The sequence below is a fragment of the Crinia signifera genome, chromosome 6, assembly GCF_055691185.1.
Source record: "Crinia signifera chromosome 6, ASM5569118v1, whole genome shotgun sequence".
Lineage (NCBI taxonomy): Eukaryota > Metazoa > Chordata > Amphibia > Anura > Myobatrachidae > Crinia > Crinia signifera.
This window is the reverse complement of record NC_139222.1, coordinates 144963787-144986486: the sequence shown is the minus strand read 5'-3', so window position 1 is coordinate 144986486 and position 22700 is coordinate 144963787. Positions and strand designations below refer to the sequence as shown.

Here is a 22700-nt window from a genome sequence, read left to right as displayed (position 1 = left end):
TTTCGATATATTTTACCTTGATTATGTGCAATATGTATTGAGAGCATGAAATGTTGTATTAGACAGGTATTTAGGTGTTGTGATAAAATGGAACCATCCTTTCACTCCATCCCATGTTTTAGTATTGATGAATTTAGGATTATCAGGGAGACAGGTATAAATACCGCTCCATGCCATAGACCCCTTACACCTTGAAAAAGGGCTGAAGCTTGAGCCCGAAACGCGTTGGTGAGGAGAAGGGGGCACCATCTGATGGTGAGACCTTTTGCTATATTCCATCTGGCAGCTCATCTCACCCTGTTCCGGATGCAGGGAGAGAGTGCAGTTTGGTCCCACACATCGATGTGTGAATTTGTTTTTTAATCTACGTTTTATCGTCTGTTTTTACTTGTATATCGTGTGGAATAAATACTTTTTTACGGAGCATCACGGGTGTGGAGAATCTCCTTGTCTGGATTGAACTAAAGAAACTGCTCTATGCAAATAGGGCCTCATATTGAGGTGAGTGTTGTTCCATCTGACGATTGAGGTTTTATGACTGATTGAATACGGGGTGTCGAGTTATTCTTGAAGAATATGATCCAGGCTTAAAGATACCGTTATATGCAAATAGGGCCTTACATACAGGTCAGTAACGTCCATATTCTGCTTGTGAGGACGGGAGGTCACAGGAGAAGTAGGAGGGAGACTACCGTTGAAAAAAACATAAAGCTACCTTTATGTGCATATAGGGACCCCTTACGGAGGTCAGTAGGAGGCCCCAATTATTCTACAGCACTTTGGGGACACCAGTAGACCTAAAGTTCTACAAGCAAGTCCTATTTGTGCTGGAGTGTGTACCTTGTAGGGATAGCGCTGAAGTGTGTTCTCAAATTGTTGTTCTGTGTATTGGTGTAGTGGGGTGTAGTGACCCACAGAGAACACACATAGCAGCAATCCCAGGCGCAATCACCCACCTGTCGAATTTGTTTTTTCTATTCTATTCAAAACTATGCGAATAGTGCAGGGAGGAAGCTCCCAGAAAAATTCTAAATAGAGTTGTGCTACCCCCGACTAGTGGATTTCTGCTGGCACCTGTGGGGTGCAAGCAGAATACAACAAATCTAGGGGGCGATGCTAATTTATGCAGTAGCATGGCACAAACAGCATCGACGTGGGGCACTTTAGTCATGTGTACCAGCATTTTACGACTTTACACCCGCAAGTAACAGCATTCTCTAGCTTAGTAGCGTGATGATTACAATAGAACCGGGAGATCCCTCCCAGCCACAGTCACATAATTTTGAATATAAATGACCATTTTGTGTTTGTAACCAGGTTAAGAACCCAGGTTTTAGTGATATTTATGCATGATCACAGGCAACTTAATTAGTACCTCTATTATTTTGATTGAGCCAATACAGATGTAGCGCCTCTCAGCCTGCCCGGAGAATCGCCAGCGTCTTCGCTTCAGGGAGATGGGCAAGGTTAAAGCGGGCAGCTACGGGGGAGAAACAGGAAGGCGGTAGCGGGCTCCGTCAGAACAGGCTGTGTGAGCTTTTCATGCACCCCTTTCTGGAGGATGGCGAGCAGCAGCGATTGGCAATAGAATTGCCAGGAGCAGATCTAATGAGATCTGCTCCATCTGTACAGTATGTACTGAAAACTGATGTCACTAAAACCAGCACTGTTAAGCTGGGTACACATCTAAATCTTTTCCTGTCCGATATATCTTGTGGGGAAAAAAAAAATCTGGTAATATGGGAGAATATGGAAAATTACAATGGTCATTCAGTAAAATTGGTTGAATCCATTTGATTTAACACATTTATCCAAATAATCGTGTGTGTGTGTCCATTTTACAGCATTTGAGAGCAAATACTTTGTCATCCTTTCCACAGACACTAATGTAAATGTATCATTTAAATTTAAAGAAAAAAACATTCAGGCATGAATTAAAAAAAAAATAATAATAATAATAATAATAATAATTATATACTCCAACAATATTCCCACACGCGCTAATGAGTAGTTGCAATAAGTAAATTAATTTAGTAAGCGGCCTTATCACTATATTTCCCTGAAGGAAAAGGAAATTAACAATCTGCTCACCATGGCTGCACAACAAGGTCAAGGTCAAGTAGTGCGTCGAGTGTAGCGAGGCACCATGCCCAAAGCATGGCGAGCACAGCATGCTGTTCGAGGGGACGCGGTGCTACATTTCAGGGACACAAAAAAGTGAAAAACCTCGTGTCGCCCTTTTGACTGTCAATCTTCCACCATGTCGACCTAATGATCATGTCGACCTTCATGCATGTCGACCTAGTGGTGTCGACTTAATGCTTGTCGAACTAGTTGCTGTCTTTTTAATGATCCATAGCAGACACGATATGCATCTTTTAATAACTATCCTGTTCAAAAGTGTGCACAAGGCCAGCGAAACGCATCAAACAATGTGGTGGGGGCTGGGCAACATCAATTAGCTAATGTCTAACATGAGGTCTAAGCAGCCCAATATAGGGATGCTTAGAGAAAGATCCCAGAGCAACAGACTGGCACAATGGCCTCAGATAAAGGCTTTCCTTTCCTACTGTACATTAGCCCTCACTTTAAATGTTCCTCATACAGAATTAACCTGTAGTAGTTTATTGAGTAAACGTGGTGTTAGACCCACAATGTCACCGATTTCCCAGCATACAGGATTGGCAGTGTGCAATTACACAAAAGCTGGTGTACTAGAGACTCGGATCTGTTAACCCCTTCCCGACATTGCCTTTTTTGTTAATTTTTTTTTTTTTTTTCCCCTCAAATAAGCGTAACTTTTTTAATTTTTCGGCTATATAGACACATGAGGGCTTTTTTTTTGCGGGACAAGTTGTACTTTGTAATGGTACCATTTACTATACCGTATAATATTCTGGGGAATCAGGAAATAATTCAATGTGGGGTAAAAAAAAAAAAACCGCCATTCCACAATTTTGCGCTGGTTACGCTTTTTTTGGAGTTCATAGTTCGTTTAAAATGATGGGTTATCTTTATTCTATGGGTCGTTACGATTCTGGTGATACCAAACTTATATAGTTTTCGTTATGTTTTACCACTAAAATAGCAACTTTTACGGTTTTTCTAATTTGCGTCGCGTCGCCATGTTCTGCGGCTTATAACTTTTTTATTTTTCCACCTACGGACCTGGGTGAGGGCTCATTTTTTGCGGGCTGAAGTGTACTTTTTAATTAATACCATTATGGGATATGGGCGACTTTCTGATCTCTTTTAGTTATTTTTTTTTGGGTACGCGATGCGACCAAAAAACGTAGTTTTGGCGTTTGGAATTATTTTCCGTTTACGCTTTTAACCGTGCGGGATAACTAATGTTATATTTTAATAGATCGGACTTTTAGGAACGCGGCGATACCAAATATGTTTATTTTTTATTTATTTTTATTTGTGAAATGGGGAAAGGGGGGTGATTTGAACTTTTAATATTTTTTTTTTTTTTTTTTACTTTTACTACAAGGCCCCCTAGTGTACTTGACCACTAGGGGGCGCGATCGCCTGTACTAGGTTCAGCCATAGAGCTCTATGGCTGAACATAGTGATTTTCAGCACTTTCTATTACATCCTGCCTCAGGCAGGATGTAATAGGAATACTGACACGGCCAGCACAGGGGTCTACATTAGACCCCTGGCTACCATGGCAACCGATCGGCACCCTCCGATCTCGCCGCGGGGGGCCCCGATCGGCGCCGGAGGGGGGCGCCCCCCTCCAATCAGCTATTTAAGCACTGCGGGTGCTTTGCCCGCGGTGCTTAAAGGGTTAAACGGCCACGATCGGCGAACTCGCCGCTCGTGGCCGTGAGAGCAGGTGCCTGGCTGTAATATACAGCCATTACCTGCTCTCTTTCAAGCCAGCTCACTCCGTGAGCTGGCTTGATTCCCCCGCAACCGACACATGACGTATATATACGTCATGTGTCGGGAAGGGGTTAAGCACTGAAGCAGCCAATAAATTATACAACCAAGCGCTTGTATTCAACTATGGGGTATATTCAATGCCATCAGCGAGGGGGGGTTTGTATGGCGAGGTTGGTTTATTTTGGGGCCAAAAATAAGCCATCCTCCCCATCCCGCCGTCTCGCCATATTCAATGATCCAGCGAAATCCTCGCCTTCAGCAAGGATTCCCCTAAACAGCGAGACTCGATGCAAATGCAATGAGCCAGCTGCATTTTGTGGCGAGCCTCACCGGTTTAATGAGCACACTTGCGGTTTCCACGTCGCTGAACCAGCAAGGTGGAAACGGCAAGAGGAGGTTGGCAGTTAAATACTGACGGTGAGCTATCGTCACTGCTCGCTGACATAGCTCGCTGACATAGCTCGCTGCTGAGGCACTAAATATACCCCTATGACAGCAAGGCTGAATTCAACACCAATTTAGAAGAAATGCAATTGTGAGAATCAGCATTGTGTACTCCCAAGTACAACGTGTTCACTGATGAACTTTGACAAAGACAAATATCGGCCCAATAAAAAGGTAAGAATAGCATTTTTACCTGCTGATGGGCTTGATTCAGAGCTGGACTCAAATGCAGTAGACAAATAATATTGTGCATATACACTGAGGGATATATTGATAATTAGTGATGAATGATGGATATAATCTAGTAATATACAGCTTTTTGTGAACAAAATTAAGCTGCATGTACAGGCAGAAACCCTCGTCAACAACCCTTAGGAACACACATCGCTCATTGCATACACACCTGCCGATATTTTGAACAATATATGGGGATGAAGGTCCAAAATAAATGATATTGTTCAAAACAGTTGTTTGCAAAGTGTTCGTACCTTTAGATTTGGGTGAGGTGTGCAAACTAAAAGTTAAATTGCAGTGTAAAATAAAGCAACCAATATTTACAGACAAAATAACTAACCCCAATCTAACTCTCTCTGCAGGTTACATCTGCCACACCTGCAGAGCACATTTGCCCATTTGAGAAAGAGTTTGCAATTTGCGACCAACGCTGAATCAGGCGAGATATGGGACACCGATAGAACCTGCCACTATAAATGAAACAAACAATATGCTTTTCACTGAAAACACAACTACAATGAACACTGCACGAAAACACAAATTTGCTATAAAAATATATAGGAGAAAAGGCTCTTCGAAAACTAAAAAGCCTGAACAAAGTAACAACACTACAACAACAGAACAATTAGCATATTTGTGCTTATCCTGACTGTGAAGTGCAGGACCCTTTATTTCATCAGTTTCACTTTTCGAATTGCATGGGCCTGGTGTATGATTTATTTGTATATTGTACTCAGAAAATCAAAAATAAAGTTTTCCAGGAAATGGATTTAAAAACAAAAGTTGACAAAATTGCTCTCAGACATACTCTACTGAATGCACATCATTTACCACATCAACAATGGTTTTTGAAAAAGGACAGAATATCTTTAGGACAATGAAAGAGTATTTTGATTGAAAGTGATGTACATGTTAAACTGAGACAGCACTGCCACCATGAGGACTATTCTTATTACTGCATACACAAATTAGAAAGAAGAAACCGGCAGGACAGTATTCACTTAGGTCTGGTACATACAAGCTTTTTTATTTTATTGTATTTTATTGTATATGTCCAGTCTAAAGAACATTCACAGCTTGGCGCTTAATGAAGACTATGTGGAGTTGACATGGTTTTGTTTTACTCCCATGTCAATTCTTAACTCAAAAGTCAAGTCTTCTGCCTATTCACAGGTTGAAACGTCTCCTGTCGAGTTTGGATCAATGCGGTGAAAAATAGTCATCGCTAACTAGCCTTCCTACCTCGACATTTTCTATATAAATCCCTTCTCTATGGTTTGGTGCCATTGGGGCAGATGTATGAACCAGCGTTAAGTGCAGAAACGCTAGTGACAATCGAGTTACGCCTGTCCCCTGCAATCCCCCCCAGTGTTTAGCGGCCGGGGCAATGTATTAAAAGCCGCCCAGCTCAGGGCTAGCGTTGTCCTATCCCCCTCTGTGGGGACAACGCTAGCCCCGCGCTACAGATCTTGCGGTTTTAGCGAGATCTTCCGCATGCCCATTAGAGCCGGCTGGGGGAGAGAGAGAGAGAGAGTCTGCACATGCGCGGGGCGCCGGGGGAGCCCATAAGGAGAGCCCTAAGCACTGAACATGACGGTTCTCCTTATCGGCTGGCGGGGGTGTTTACTACATCTCCCCATAACGGGTGCCCGCTTCTCCTCGTTATGCAGGAGGAGCGGGACCTGTTATTTGAGAGGCTCTAAGGGGGGGGGGGTTTAGTACATCTGCCCCATTATATCTAACTGCAGAGCTGTAATAGGAGCTGTGTGGGGACCAGAACCGGTACATGAAACAGGACCAAAACCGTATTCAAAACCAGATTCAGAACTGGGACCAGGCCTTGAACCAGATTCCAAACAGGGATCAGGAAAGTTTGAAGAATACAAGAGACTGATCCCAACAGAAAACCACTAATTCGACTGGGATTGAATACCCCCCTATAACGAAAGATCTTGTGGCAACCACACATCTGCCTACTGTGCCTCCTGCATGGAACATGTTAAGAAAAGGCTATACAAAAGAACATGCATCTGTGTCAATGATACATTAAAGCTATGGACACACATTGTGATTTTCACTATCGATTTTCACTATTTAGTCAAAATCTCTTATCACATAGAATCGGCCCGTGCCCACACCTTAGCGGTCACACACACCCCTTAACATATGTGCCATACTACCTCTAGACTACTAGTATGGTATAAAGGCCTTTTATATATGAAAGCATTAAGTTACCTGTGTACTGAGAATCTCGCACTGAGAAGACGGTCCTGAAGAGTCCCCAGTGTGACTGGCTTCACTCTCACATCCAGATATTTCACCTAGGAAAACAATGAGATTTCAAGAGCGGTTTACAAATCAAAACAAAACACTGGACTAGAGATCACATAACCGTGGCTGATAGCAAAGTAAGAAACGGAACCTCTCAGCAGACATAGTGATCAACTTTTTAGTCTTACTACTCACTGGCATTGTAGAAACTGCATGATAAAATAAATATTACTGAAATGCATCTCTATTTGAGTATGTTTGATAAATTGTCAACATGCAGGGCGCAGTTATTAACTCTGTATATGGATTTCTTTTCAAATGCAATGCCAGCATCAGTTGGACTGAGCACACTGCAATAAGGAAACATGCAACAGTAGTTTGTTTACACTGTCATAGTGGACAAGTGCTTGAAATATTTCCAGCACCCATAATCTGTGGAAATAATTGGGATACTAGGGAGGGGGGATTAATTAACCATTGCCCATAACACAAGTTCATGCACAGAAATGGAACAAGCAGCATCCAAAAAAAAACAAGAGAATGGGTCAGGCTTTGAGCAAAATAGCATGAAAATAAACATAATGATGATATGAATGAGCAGTGCGCCAACAATGAAAAAATAGTAAGCTGAAAAATTAAAGAAAACTCATACTAAACAATAGAATAGTGCTGACCCCAAACAGCAGCCATTGCAATCAGTTCTGCTTTACTACCTGCACATAGAGGTGTCCTTATACTTCATGCCATAAAACACATGATGCCTGGTGTGATTGAGATGCAAATTCCCATACATTCTCTGCAGCTTGGATAAATGAGGAGACTCTACACTTGTATATTGGCCCTCATTCAGATCTGATCGCAGTACAAATTTGTTCTCAAAATGGGCAAAACCATGTGCACTGCAGGTGGGGCAGATGTAACATGTGCAGAGAGTGTTAGATTTGTGCAAGTTATTTTGTTTCTGTGCAGTGTAAATACTGGCTGCGTTATTTTTACACTGCAATTTAGATTTCAGTTTAAACACACCCCACCCAAATTTAACTCTCTCTGCACATGTTACATTGTGATTAAAACAGTTCCTTCAAAAAGATACAAAGAGGATGCCAGACACCCAAAATATTGGGACCAAACTTAACCTTTTGCAGCCCAAACTTTTTTTTGCAATTAAAATAATCTGGTTTAAATTAATTGTAATTTTTTTTGCAATTCAAAAATGGTCTACATTGAATGTTGAACGATGTTAATGTTCTTATTTAACAAGTGGCTCACCATCGGATCTGTTCCTAGCGCTAGGGCTGTTGAGCCTGACTAGACTTTGGACTTGAAAGGGTTAAATATGTTCTTGGGTAATCAATTTAAAAAGTTATTACACAACAGAACAGTCTTTCAAATATACAGTTTAAAAGATTTTAGACTGTACCTAGAGTCGGTTCGTGGTTTTGCTCTTCCAGATCATTCTCTTCAAGAACCATTTGCTCGCTCTCATTAAAGACCATTGTCTCTGTAGCTCCTCCTGCAGTGCTATCTTGGGTCCTATCTTTATTGCATGTGCGTTTTTGGTCAGTGGCTCCATTCACAGAATGATCAGAGGTGTTTGACTGAGAAGAGAAAAGATTTACAGAACACTGAGACTCCTGACTGCATAAAAATGGTTCCTGTGGAAGATTCCAGCTTGTGTGAGTTTTGCCACTAGTGCTACAGCTACTAAACATTGCCAGAAAGCCACCTCCTTGTTGCTTTGGTGAAGAACTGATTGAAGCATTTTTCTGGGCAGCAGTGCTTGTTGAGTTGCTCAATAAAGCATTAAAACATGGTAACTCCTCATCTCCACTAGACTCTCCAGAAGAGGAGGAATCTAGCTTTTGTGCTTGACGTTTTCTTTTGGTTAGGAGTTGCGAGTTGCTGACAGGAGTCTCAGGACTGTCACCTAATGCTGACTTTGTGCCAAACACAAATGACTTTTCAGTCACAACACAACTTCTTGTAATTTCTCTGAGCCTGTCAGCACTGTCCAATAACCCATCAGGCGTTTCAGAATAAACTTGAGGACTTCTGTAAGGACTGCTATTACAAGATGCTGGATGGCACGGTATGCAATCGTTGATTGAATCTTGAGATGCAATAGGAGAAGGAGTCGTTTGATTTACTTGTTCTGTATCAAAACCATGCTTTTGAGAACAGTTGTTCCTTGCTTGTTCATGTTCTGCTTCTCTGGCCCTACTTTTAGTCTCTCTTGGCCAACCTGAGGCAGGACTTTCATTCAGAACGGCAAGGTGTGAACGCATTGATTCGGTATCTGAAAGTAACTGAAGTCCCTCACACTTACTTCCATCATCATTTTTTCCCTGATTATTTTCTTTGTGTAGCTCAGTTTTTTTAACTGGATTTAAGCCATTCAGATGACCAGAAAGTGTTATAGTTTTAGTTTCATATATTGCTGAACTGTCTGTGTTTTCGAATGTACATTTTACAGTGTACTTTGATGAGAAATCACATTTCTTTTTAGAGCTCAAATGCAATTTATTTGTGTTCCCTGGTTTCTTGGTCAACGAGCTTGGTCCCTTGCTTTGAGGCTGAATAGTGTCCTCGTGGATAATGGAATTACTAAGATTTCTGCTATTACCAAGGTTATCTGCATTGCTGTCAATCTCTTTACCGGGTTTCCCTTGGTATCCATTTGTTAGGCTGGTGTTTACATCAAATATGTTCACAGGGTCAAAGTTTTCCTTATCAATGGGGTCAGTAACCATATCTAACTTAAAGGACATTCGTTTACCCCTTTTGAATGTCTTCAACAAGTGCTGTGTATCAATGTCTGAGTCTTCTATTTCTCCATTGTTCAAAACATTTTCCATAGCCTTTGTAGACGCCGGCAAAGGTTCTTCACACCCATTATTTGTTAGGTGATCAGAACTCTCTGGATGGGAAGACTCCACTTCAGTGTTGGCCACATTTTGGATTACTGTCACATTAGGTGGTAATATGTTAGTCATTTGTGTGCTGATGCCTTCTGATTCCGTTACAGGAATACAACTAATCAGGGCAGTGGTTTGATTTGATGGACCAATACTGTTCAATTCCAAGTCCTTTATGCCAAAATTAAATTCAGGGTCATTGTTCTGTGTTGCCATCGGATTTGCAGAATATGGAAAAGCTTTTTCTGGCAACGATTTAAGTCTACTGCTTCTCCTTACAGTTTGCTGTATAACCTCATGTCCTGGCGCATTGCTACTGTGAAAGCTGTCAATTTCTAATTCAGATAGATTACAAAAAGTCTGTTTGCTTGACCCTACGTCTGCTCTTCCTACCAAAGTCAGAGACTGCATTGTCCGTGTACACTGCAATTTACCAGACTTCTTTCTCAAAGACTTCTTTTGTTTCTTTGGTCTGGTTTCCGGGTCATCTGAAACACTTTCCAAATCTTGCACATCTGCATCATCTATATGATCACAATCTAAAGATCTGCAATTTGATGTCAATTTATTTTTATCAGGAGCTAATGAACCAGCCACATTTTCTTCTGCCTTCTTAATAAAGTCTTCAGGTTGAAGGCTGCTAGTGTTTCGCTTTCGCTTCACAATGGGAACATTGGTAGTCTCATTTACTTTCAAGGTCTCATTAACACTAGCAACATGGACATCAGCAACACAGGTTACTTTGAAACCAGAGTTAGACTTTCTGTCTCTCTTGTATACTTTACCAAACACCTTGTCCTCAACATTAACTATGGACTTCTCCAAAGAGTTTTGCACATCACAAAAGTGGTCTATAGCCATGATTTCCGTCTCATCAGACTTACAGGAACCTTTATCAGAGTCATATTGATCTGCTACAGGGAAGACTTCAGAAAGCAAATCTTCATCCCACGAAGAAGAATTCAGCAGCTCTGTGGTTTTTAGAAGCCACTCGTTAACTCTTTGAATGCTCCTCTTCATTCGTTTTTTAGACACTGCACATGCCAAATCACCTGCACTTTCCTGAGTACTACTCATCTCCTCAGGGACAGAGTCAGATATATCATACTGATAATCTATTGATATCTTCACTGTCTGACTATTTTCTGGAAGATTGGTTTTGGCTGGATTATTGGATTCTGTATGCTCACAATTTGTTTCATTCTCAGCAAAAATTGAATGTCGACTCTGTTCAGCCTTTTCTTCCCTATTGGCCACATTTGAAATGAAACTATTTCTGGATTCTGTAGTCCTCTTTTCATTGGATAGTTCTTTCGGTGTTCCGTCCATCCAGAATAAATTACTTCTCGTGCTTTCAAGATCTCTTTCAGAAAATCCATATTCAGCTGAAAGTGTACATTGAAAAACAAAATTTTAACTAAATTAGAAATACATTTTTCAAAAACAATTTATTAAACCAAGCTTTTGTGTATTCTTATTTTGGAAAGCATAAGTTTCAGACAAGCTATTTACCTAGTCACAACAGTACTAGTGTACATCTATTTATTGAGGAAATCCTATTGCTTACAAATCAATAAACTAAGTATAATAAAAGAAAACAGAATTCCTACTTTAACAATATACTAATATCAGGCAAATTTCTCTGTTAAAATTGCTAACAAAAATAAATAAAATAAAAAAAAAGTGACAGACATTTTGTAAGAACACTAATGTAAGGACACTTTAGCACATGTAAAAGGGGATTTTGGTCCTACCTGTAAAATCCTTTTTTCTGAATCCATGGTGGACACTGGGACAGTGGGGTGTGGGTGGAGCTTCAGCTACAGGCACCAAGAAGATTGACAATGTTTTTGTGCAGCCCAGGCTCCTCCTCCTCCACGCCCCCTACAGGCTTCAGTTTGTTCAACAGCTTATCCGCAAGGAACAGGAAGAGGAAGAGAAAAGAAAAAAGGAAACCTAGCTACCGTGGAAGTGTAAGGTTCCAGAGAGTAACGTATACACCCTCTCATTGCAGATTAGTGCGTTAGGGTGGGCGCCCAGTGTCCACCATGGATTCAGAAAAAAGGATTTTACAGGTAGGACCAAATTCCCCTTTTTTCTATCATACCAATGGTGGTCACTGGGACAGTGGGACGTCCCAAAGCTGTCCCTTTACGGGAGGGGACGCACCTGAGCTGCACTGAGGAAACGGCGCCCAAAAGCAGAGTCTGCTGAGGCGAACGTGTCGAATTGGTAAAATTTGATAAAGGTATGAGGTGAAGACCAAGTGGCTGCGCGACACAATTGTTCTGCAGAGGCTCCCTGGTGAGCAGCCCAACTGGCCCCAACCGAACGGGTGGAGTGGGCCCTGATGGAAGAAGGGACTGGCTTATTTGAGGATAAATAAGCCTGTTTGATTGTTAACCGCAGCCAGCGAGCCAACGTCTGCTTTGTTGCAGGCCAACCTCGCTTGTTAGCATCATATAAGACAAACAACGTCTCAGTCTTACGAATGCTTTGTGTTCTGGAAACATAAACTTTCAGAGATCTCACAACATCTAGAGAAACAAGTTCCAAAGAGTCTTCCAACGGAGAAAACGCAGGTACAACAATGTCCTGATTAATATGAAACTTGGACACAACTTTTGGTAGGAACTCCTTACGAGTCCGCAAAACTGCCCTGTCCGAATGGAACACTAAATAAGGAGAAGCATGTGACAGGGCTGATAGGTCTGAAACCCGCCTGGCCGAGGCTATAGCTAACAGAAAAACAACCTTCCATGTTAGCCACCTGAGATCTATTGACTCAAGCGGTTCAAACGGAGGATGTTGTAGAGCCGATAAAACCACGGTTAGATCCCATGGTTGAATTGGGGGTATAAAGGGGGGCTGAATGTGGAGGACCCCCTGCAGGAATGTACGGACTGCCATCCGTGTGGCCAGTTTCCTTTGAAACAGTATTGAAAGGGCCGACACCTGAACCTTTAGAGAAGATAGCTTGAGGCCTAAATCTAGGCCTGTTTGCAAAAAGGCCAAGATTCTGGCTAAACTAAACTCCCGCGGGGTGAGGTTTCTTTCCGCGCACCAGCCGAAAAAAGCATTCCATACTCTATAATAGACTCTGGAAGAGGCTGGTTTTCTTGCTGCGATCATGGTCTTAATGACCGGTAAGGAGAAACCTTTTGCTCTTAGAATTTCCGTCTCAAGAGCCACGCCGTCAAGGAAAGGCTGTGCAGGTTGGGGTGAAGGCATGGTCCTTGTGACAGCAAGTCTGGACGGGCTGGTAGAATCCAGGGAGGTTGAATGGACATTTCCTGAAGGTCTGTGTACCAGGCCCTTTGAGGCCAATTGGGGGCCAGAAGAATTGCTGTGGCATGCTCCTGCTTGAGGCGCCTGATGATTCTTGGAAGAAGGGCTACAGGAGGGAATATGTAAATCAGGGAGAATGGCCATGGGGCTGAGAGCGCGTCCACTAGGCAAGCTTGTGGATCTCTGGTGCGAGCCCCGTAACACTGGAGCTTTTTGTTTGATCTCGAGGCCATGAGATCTATCTGTGGGAGTCCCCACCTGGCCACCAGCTCCTGGAAGACTTCTTCGTGGAGAGCCCATTCTCCTGACTGAATGTCTTGGCGACTTAAAAAGTCGGCCTCCCAATTCTGGACCCCGGGAATGTGGACCGCTGATAAGGCCATCAGATGGCGTTCTGCCCAACTGAGGATCGAGGATACCTCCCTCATCGCCGCTGAACTTCTGGTCCCTCCCTGGTGGTTGACATATGCCACCGCTGTGGCATTGTCTGACTGAACCTTCACTGGTCTGGAGTGAACCAGTGGTCCTGCACTCTGTAGAGCCCTGAGGATCGCCCTTAGTTCTAGAATGTTTATAGGGAGTTTTGCTTCTTCCCCTGACCACCGTCCCTGGAAGGAGTGTTCTGCCAGGACCGCCCCCCAACCTCTGAGGCTGGCGTCCGTTGTCAGGATCATCCATTGGGGAATGACAAACTGGCGTCCCTTTTGTAGGTTGTGTGGAGTGATCCACCAACTTAGGGATAGACGCGTCTGCCTGGATAGAACAAAGGTCTGTGTTTTGAGATTTGTTCTGGAGCGGTTCCAGTGGCGTAGCATCTCCCTCTGGAGCTGACGGGAATGGAACTGGGCAAATTCTGCCATGTCGAAGCATGACACCAGCTTTCCTAGGACCTTCATGCATTGATGTACTGAGACCCTGCGCTGTTTCAAAAAGGAGAGTAGGAGATCTCCTAGAGCCACTCTTTTGTCCTCCGGAAGGAATACCTTTTGGGCCCTGGTGTCTATCAAGGCTCCCAAGTGCACCATCCTCTGAGATGGGGTAGTGGTGGACTTCCTCCAGTTTATGAGCCACCCGTGCCTCTGAAGGAGGGACACTGTGAGCTTGAGATGCCTTTGGAGAGTCTCTTGGGACTGGGCTAAGATCAGGAGATCGTCCAGGTATGGTAACAGACGTACCCCCTGGGTCCTGAGTGTTGCTGCCATTACAGCCATGATCTTTGTAAAGATCCTCGGGGCTGTTGATAATCCGAAAGGCAGTGCAACAAACTGGTAGTGGCAGTCCCTGATCGCGAACCTTAGGAAGCGCTGGCTGTCTGCCCTTATTGGCACATGCAGGTAAGCATCCTGGATGTCCAGGGATGCTAGGAAGTCCCCTGGTTCCAGGGCCTGAAGGATGGACCTGAGAGACTCCATCCTGAACCTGGGTACCTTGAGATACTCGTTTAGTCCTTTTAGATTGAGGATGGGTCTGTAAGATCCGTCCGGCTTCCCTACCAGGAACAGGCTTGAGTAGAAACCTGTCCCTCGCTGAGAAGGCGGGACCTGTATTATCACCCCTGCTGTTAGCAGGGAGCCTACAGAGCTGGACAATGCCCTTGCTTTCCCCGGGTCCAAGGGGGTGCCTGTTGTGAAGAACCGAGCTGGAGGGCGACCCTGAAAGGAGAGGGAGTATCCCTGAGCAATTATGGTGTTCACCCACCTGTCGGTGGATGTGGCTTGCCAAATCTCGGCAAAAAACAACAGGCGACCGCCCACCGGTAAGCCCTGGTGAGCCGCCTCCCCCTCATGCTGCGGGCTTGTCAGTCTGCTTAGGGGCCTGACGGCGTCCTGCCCAGGACTGTTTTGGCTTGGAGGCCGAAGAACGCTTTGTAGAGGGCTGAGCTCTCGAAGAGGGCTGACCCCTGGGCCTCCCCTGAGGTCGGAAGGACCGAAAGGACTGGGATCTTGGCTTTGCTGGTGCTGAGGGCAAGAAAGCCGTTTTGGACGTGGCTATTGTGGTTACAATCTTGTCCAACTCGGGGCCAAAAAGGACCTCGCCTGTGAAGGGCAAAGCTTCTAGGGCCCTTTTTGACTCGGAATCAGCGTTCCATGTACGCAGCCAGAGAGCGCGCCGAGCTGCTACTGATGAGGCTGAAATTTTAGAAGACAACGCAGCTGCATCCACTGCTGCCTCTTCCAAATATGTGGCGCCTTCTCTGATTAGGTCTACTGTGGATAGCAATTCAGAACGCCTTGTACCTGAGGTAATTTGATCCTGCAGGCTGTCTGCCCATGCGCCTATGGCCTTAGCAACCCATGCCGAGGCCATGGCCGGTCTGGCTGAGACTCCTGCATTGGTGAATACTGCCTTGAGGCAGTGTTCAATCTTCCTATCAGTGGGGTCTTTAAGAGAAGCCACCGTAGGAATGGGAAGGGTGGTTGCCTTTACCAGGCGAGCTACATGTGCATCTACCTGCGGGGGAGTCTCCCACTTCTGCCGGTCTGCCTGTGCAAACGGGAAGAAGGAAATAAGGCGTTTTGAAACCAGAAACTTTTTATTCGGGTGTTGCCATGCTTCTGACAAAACTTCCTCTAAATCTGAATTTGAAGGGAAGATGGCTAATTCCTTCTTCTTCTTTTTGAAGTGAAGGGCGTCAGGTGCTGAGGCTTGGGAGTCCTCTATGTTAAGGGACATCCTAACCGCTTTAACTAAAGAATCCACCCTGGTTTGGGTCATTCTTTCCTCCTTATCAGGTTCCTCTAAGTCGACATCATCATCTGTGTCGACCATGTCCTGGTCAGCTATGTCATCACCAGAATCTGAGTTATGGGCTACCACTGGCGCCTGAGCTCTGCGCTTAGGTGGGGCCCTCAAACCTGATTGTAAGGATGCCGACACCTGAACTAAATCCTGAATGGTGGAGGAGAAACCCTGCACCCAGGCAGGTTCAGGTAGCACAGCGGCCTGTGGGGGCTGAGATGACTCCCTGGATGCAGCTAACTGTGACGCTAACTCTTTCATGGCAGATGAAAGAGTGGAAGCCCAACTGGGCTCTACTGCCTGTGGGACTGAGGGGCCCCCCAGGGGGTCCTGTGCAGAGCAGCGCTCACACATACCAGCCTGGTCTTGCACAGAGGAATAATTTTCCTTACAATTTGTACATGTGTACGCGTGCAGCTTAGGCGTTTCCCTGACAGGCTTAGCTTTGGAAGGTTTCTGTGACATACTTCACAGAATTCACAAACACACTAATGCAATGAAAAACACAGTGTATACTATCACCCTCTGACACAAAAAGGATATTCAGATGGGGGACAGAAAGCAAGACACAATACTCTCTGACCAGCGCTAATATAGTGTGGTACAGAGGGCTGCTGAAAAACCTGGTCCTGTAGCGTGTAGAGGAGCAGGAAAACCTGGTGCGCTTCTCCCTCAGTGAAGTCCTGTAATGGCGCTTACTGTACGCTGCGAGGGCGTGGAGAAGCTGAGCTTAGGCGGGAAACAGTGACTGCGCCCGCTCTGAGAGTGGAGGCGGGGAGCTGTGGATCCGGACCGCCTCCCCTGGAACCAACAGTGCCCTGCGCCAAAATGGCGCTCCACAGCGCGGCATCCTGGTGGTCTAGTGGCCGCGCAGAAATAACTGGGTGCCACTGCCAGGGTCACCGGGCTGCACCATGCCCTGGTGACATAGCTGCTAGCGGTGTGCGCCGCGAACGGCTGTCCCTCAGAGGGACCCGCTTACCTGTGGGTGGGTGCAGCTTCCTCCGTGTCGTGAGGAAAAAACGGCAGGTCTGGCTGTGAAAGTCAGCGTGCCGTTTCCATCCACAGGGGAGCAGCGCTGCTGACGCAAGCTGTCTCCCAATCTTGTAGAAAAAAAATAAGTTAAAAATATGATGAAAAGTCTGACAGGGCACGGAGCCCTGTCCCCTGGTACCTGTGCCTTGAGGCACCAAGAAAAAACTGAAGCCTGTAGGGGGCGTGGAGGAGGAGGAGCCTGGGCTGCACAAAAACATTGTCAATCTTCTTGGTGCCTGTAGCTGAAGCTCCACCCACACCCCACTGTCCCAGTGACCACCATTGGTATGATAGAAAAAAGATAATTTTTAATCATAACATGTCAGTAATGCACATACTGTACACTAAACAGATAAAATATCAAATGCCATACAGCTACCATTGGACTGTAATCAATGAAAGCGGCAAGGTGGTTAAACAGCGGAGATTGCCATAAACAAGCGACCCTCGCTGTTTAACCCCCGTGCCGGCCACTCACCCTACTCTACGTTCCAGGGGAGTCCTCTGTCAGATGACGCAGAGGATTCCCCCAAACAGCGAGGCTCGCGGCTAATGCAGGGTTGCAAACGCCAATTTCCCCATTGCTGCAAGAACCCAGCAACAGGGAAAGGGCGTGTGCAGGGGGTCAGTTAATTACTGACCATGCAAGCTGTGACAGCGAGCAGTCAGCACTGCTCGCTGTCACAGCTCACAAAAACCATTGAATATACCCCATTGTCTCAATAGTGTTTAGAAACAAAAAGGACTACAGTATTATGTGTCTTAAAAAAAAAACGATAGTATGACACAGGGATTTTCGATTCCAATCCTTAAATACCGATGTGTCCTCTTACATCTTTTCTTCTAGTGTGACACTCAAGTCCCCCAATATTTTTTGGATATGGTACGAGAGAATTCACACCATGCAATGCACAGCTCAACTACAGTAATGAAAACAATATTGTGTAAGTGGACGGACGAGGATCCCTGATAAACCGGCCAATCACATTCAGGAAGCCTAAACAAGTAACTCAGCCCAGCACCTCCTCCAATGCTTAATCTCTATGCTGTATGCCCTTGAGCAGACTTGAACTCTGAACCAATATTGACCTCGTATGTACCTTACTGTAGCAATAAAGCAAACTTGCACACATACTGTAAACTCTGATGTTCAAGAGACGAAAGCTCAGCATTTCACGTAGATCGTTAAATGCATGTTCAATAACGCTGAACGCTCTCGATAAAGTAGCTACTCTAGGCACCTCACTCTAAACGATCATCTCAATGCTACATTATGCCCCCAGTGCTGCATTAGACTCTAAACAGCTATTGATCTTGTGAAGCGTTGTACACATCAAATTATAATTTTTCACAACATGCATGATAACGACCAGTCATAATGACAATTTTACGTGTATTGTTTAGTATGCCAACTTAGCAGAGGACAAAAGCTATTATGACATGTATCTTTATTTTTAAGTATGTATGAATATTTGTGAAGTAGGACCATTGACAGGGACAGTATGTGCAAATCCTACCCAATTATGATTTATACTCCTTTCTGTTAACAACTCTGCCCGAATTATTGCATTAGACAGAGGCTTGCCGGGATATGTTCATTGAGAGGGCACACAGACTGGGACCCATACGAGACGACAGCACTAACCGACCAAGGGCAGTGATATTCAAATGTCTTAATTTCCAACATAAAGAAGCTGAGTGGAGTGAACTTATGTTTATGTTCATCTGCTAAGTTTCTAGAACTTGATGTATATGTTTCTAATATATTGAGCGTGTTGACATGGTTTACCTCGTGGGTCGGGATGGCTGGGGGATTAGGGTTTATCCTTGCCCGCTCCACCTAGACTCCCGAAAGTTAAAGTTTATTGGCTGGGGTGAGCCCGTTAGCTTATGTGCTCGTGTTTTTCTGCCCTGCGGGGAACGGAACCCAGTGGCCAGTTCTGCCCCTGGGTCTCCGGAGGTCATATTGTTACTTTGTTAAGGTGTGTGTTTTTGGTGGCACAAGGACTCCGGGGACAGCCTACATCATTTGCATTGCTGCTTCTGTTGACTATCATTAGTGAACAGCGGTCCCCGCTCCTGATTTTCACGATCCCCCCTTCCCCCCATTTTGCCCTTTGCTTTTCCCCTATGTTTTGTTCCCCCTTGTGAAAAATGTTTTCAGATCACATGGGAGATGGATGGTGATGTTGAAGTGGATAACAATGTCAAGTCAGACTATCTGAAATGTTTGAAATGCATAGTGTTTAAACTGCTCTGTGCTGCAATGGTTGAGTTGAAGATAACAATTTTGAATGTGGGTGGCTTCCACGTACCAGCTAAACGAAAGACGACTGTGCTCTATCTTCACAAGATGCAGGCAGAGGTTGCGTTCCTACAGGAGACACACTTGACTCCACCTGAAACGCTGAAATTAAACACTTTGGGATGAGACTTGTTGGGGGCATCCCCTTATAACTCAAAATCTAGAGGAGTCGCCATTTTGGTGACTAAATGCGCCCCAACGCAGATTCATAACACCATAACAGATCCTGAGGGCAGATGGGTACTTGTGGATGCCACCATACATTCAACCAGATTGTGTAATGTGTATGCCCCCAATGTGTTTAACCCCTTCATGACAGAGCCAGTTTGTGCCTTCATGACAGAGCCCTTTTTTTCAAATCTGACATGTCTCACTTAAGTGGGGATAATTTTTTTTTGCTTTTACTTATCCCAGTGATTTTGAGATTGTTTTTTCGTGACACATTGTACTTCAAGTTAGTGGTAAATTTGGGTCGATACAGTCTGTGGTTTTTTGTGAAAAATACCAAAATATCGTGAAAAAATGGAAAATTTAGCAATATGCAAAATGTCACATTTTCTGCTTGTGAGACAAATAATCATACCACTCAAAATAGTTAATAACTAACAAAGACCATATGTCTACTTTATGTAGCAATCATTATTTCAACTTCCTTTTCATTTTTTTGGACACTAGGAGGCTTCAAATATGACTAGCAAATTCTCAAATTTTCAAGAAAATTTCAAACACTGATTTTTTTAGGGACCAGTTCAGTTCTGATGTGACTTTGAGGGACTTGTATGTGAGACACCCCCATAAATGATGCCATTTCAAAAACTGCACCCCTCACAGTATTCAAAACAGCAGTTTGGAAGTTTGTTAACCCTTTAGGTGTTTCACAGGAATTAAAACAAAGTGTAGGTGAAATTTCAAAATTTCTTTTTTTTTGCAGAGTTTCAATTTTAATACATTTTTCTAACGAATACAGTAGATTTTACTAGAGAAATGTGACTAAAAATTGATTCCCCCAATTCTTTTGTTTTCAAAAATATCCTATATGTGGCCCTAGTGTGCACGTTGACCAAACCACAGGCTTCATAATAGAAGGAGCACCTACTTGATTTTGGAGCCTCCTTTTTATGAGATTTTTTTTTAGGCACCATGTAGGTTTCTAGGCACCATAAGTGCTAAAAGTTAGGAACCTCCCCCACAAGTCACCCCATTTTGCAATCTACACCCCTCAGGGAATTCATCTAGGGGTATAGTGTACATTTCAAACCCCCAGGGGTTTCACCAATTTTGGTACAACTGGGATGTGAAAATGGAAAATTACATTTTTTTACACAAACATGCAGTTCTGGCTCAAAATTTTTCATTTTCACAAGGAATGAAGGAGACAAAGCACCCCAAAATCTGTGCCCCAATTTCTCCCCAGTACGGCAATGCCTCACATGTGACCAAAAAATACCAGTTGGGCGCATGGCAGGACTCAGAAGGGAAGGAGTGATTTTTGGATTTGGCAGCACAGATTTTGGTGGAATGAATAGTGGGTGCCATGTTGCATTAGCAAGACTCCCAAAGCACCAATACAGTGGAACCCCCCCACAAGTCACCCCATTTTGCAAACTACACCCCTCAGGGAATTCATCTAGGGGTATAGTGTACATTTCAAACCCCCAGGGGTTTCACCAATTTTGATACAACTGGGCAGTGAAAATGAAAAATTACATTTTTTTACACAAAAATGCAGTTCTGGCTCAAAATTTTTCATTTTCACAAGGAATGAAGGAGACAAAGCACCCCAAAATCTGTGCCCCAATTTCTCCCGAGTACGGCAATGCCTCACATGTGACCAAAAAATACCAGTTGGGCGCATGGCAGGACTCAGAAGGGAAGGAGTGATTTTTGGATTTGGCAGCACAGATTTTGGTGGAATGAATAGTGGGTGCCATGTTGCATTAGCAAGACTCCCAAAGCACCAATACAGTGGAACCCCCCCACAAGTCACCCCATTTTGCAAAGTACACCCCTCAGGGAATTCATCTAGGGGTATAGTGTACATTTCAAACCCCCAGGGGTTTCACCAATTTTGATACAACTGGGCAGTGAAAATGAAAAAATACATTTTTTTACACAAAAATGCAGTTCTGGCTCAAAATTTTTCATTTTCACAAGGAATGAAGGAGACAAAGCACCCCAAAATCTGTGCCCCAATTTCTCCCGAGTACGGCAATGCCTCACATGTGACCAAAAAATACCAGTTGGGCGCATGGCAGGACTCAGAAGGGAAGGAGTGATTTTTGGATTTGGCAGCACAGATTTTGGTGGAATGAATGGTGGGTGCCATGTTGCATTATCAAGACTCCCAAAGCACCAATACAGTGGAACCCCCCCACAAGTCACCCCATTTTGCAAACTACACCCCTCAGGGAATTCATCTAGGGGTATAGTGTACATTTCAAACCCCCAGGGGTTTCACCAATTTTGGTACAACTGGGCAGTGAAAATGAAAAATTACATTTTTTTACACAAAAATGCAGTTCTGGCTCAAAATTTTTCATTTTCACAAGGAATGAAGGAGACAAAGCACCCCAAAAGCTGTGCCCCAATTTCTCCCGAGTACGGCAATGCCTCACATGTGACCAAAAAATACCAGTTGGGCGCATGGCAGGACTCAGAAGGGAAGGAGTGATTTTTGGATTTTGCAGCACAGATTTTGGTGGAATAAATGGTGGGTGCTATGTTGCACCAATACAGTGGAACCCCCCCACAAGTCACCCCATTTTGCAAAGTACACCCCTTAGGGAATTCATCTAGGGGTATAGTGTACATTTCAAACCCCCAGGGGTTTCACCAATTTTGATACAACTGGGCAGTGAAAATGAAAAATTACATTTTTTTACACAAAAATGCAGTTCTGGCTCAAAATTTTTCATTTTCACAAGGAATGAAGGAGACAAAGCACCCCAAAATCTGTGCCCCAATTTCTCCCGAGTACGGCAATGCCTCACATGTGACCAAAAAATACCAGTTGGGCGCATGGCAGGACTCAGAAGGGAAGGAGTGATTTTTGGATTTGGCAGCACAGATTTTGGTGGAATGAATAGTGGGTGCCATGTTGCATTAGCAAGACTCCCAAAGCACCAATACAGTGGAACCCCCCCACAAGTCACCCCATTTTGCAAAGTACACCCCTCAGGGAATTCATCTAGGGGTATAGTGTACATTTCAAACCCCCAGGGGTTTCACCAATTTTGATACAACTGGGCAGTGAAAATGAAAAATTACATTTTTTTACACAAAAATGCAGTTCTGGCTCAAAATTTTTCATTTTCACAAGGAATGAAGGAGACAAAGCACCCCAAAATCTGTGCCCCAATTTCTCCCGAGTACGGCAATGCCTCACATGTGACCAAAAAATACCAGTTGGGCGCATGGCAGGACTCAGAAGGGAAGGAGTGATTTTTGGATTTGGCAGCACTGATTTTGGTGGAATGAATGGTGGGTGCCATGTTGCATTATCAAGACTCCCAAAGCACCAATACAGTGGAACCCCCCCACAAGTCACCCCATTTTGCAAACTACACCCCTCAGGG

General features: G+C 44.2%; 1 protein-coding gene across 3 annotated transcripts in view; it reads right to left on the bottom strand.

Moving 5' to 3' along the window:
• BRCA1 (BRCA1 DNA repair associated) overlaps nucleotides 1–22700 on the bottom strand; it is a 169694-nt gene that overhangs the window by 81125 nt on the left and 65869 nt on the right. For all 3 annotated transcript variants that reach the window (XM_083147536.1, XM_083147537.1, XM_083147538.1), the window contains exons 10-11: nucleotides 8264–11143; nucleotides 6808–6893 (exon numbers count right to left, since the gene is read on the bottom strand). In XM_083147536.1, coding sequence (XP_083003662.1) covers nucleotides 6808–6893; nucleotides 8264–11143 — 2966 coding nt within the window. The remainder of the gene's footprint in view (nucleotides 1–6807; nucleotides 6894–8263; nucleotides 11144–22700) is intronic.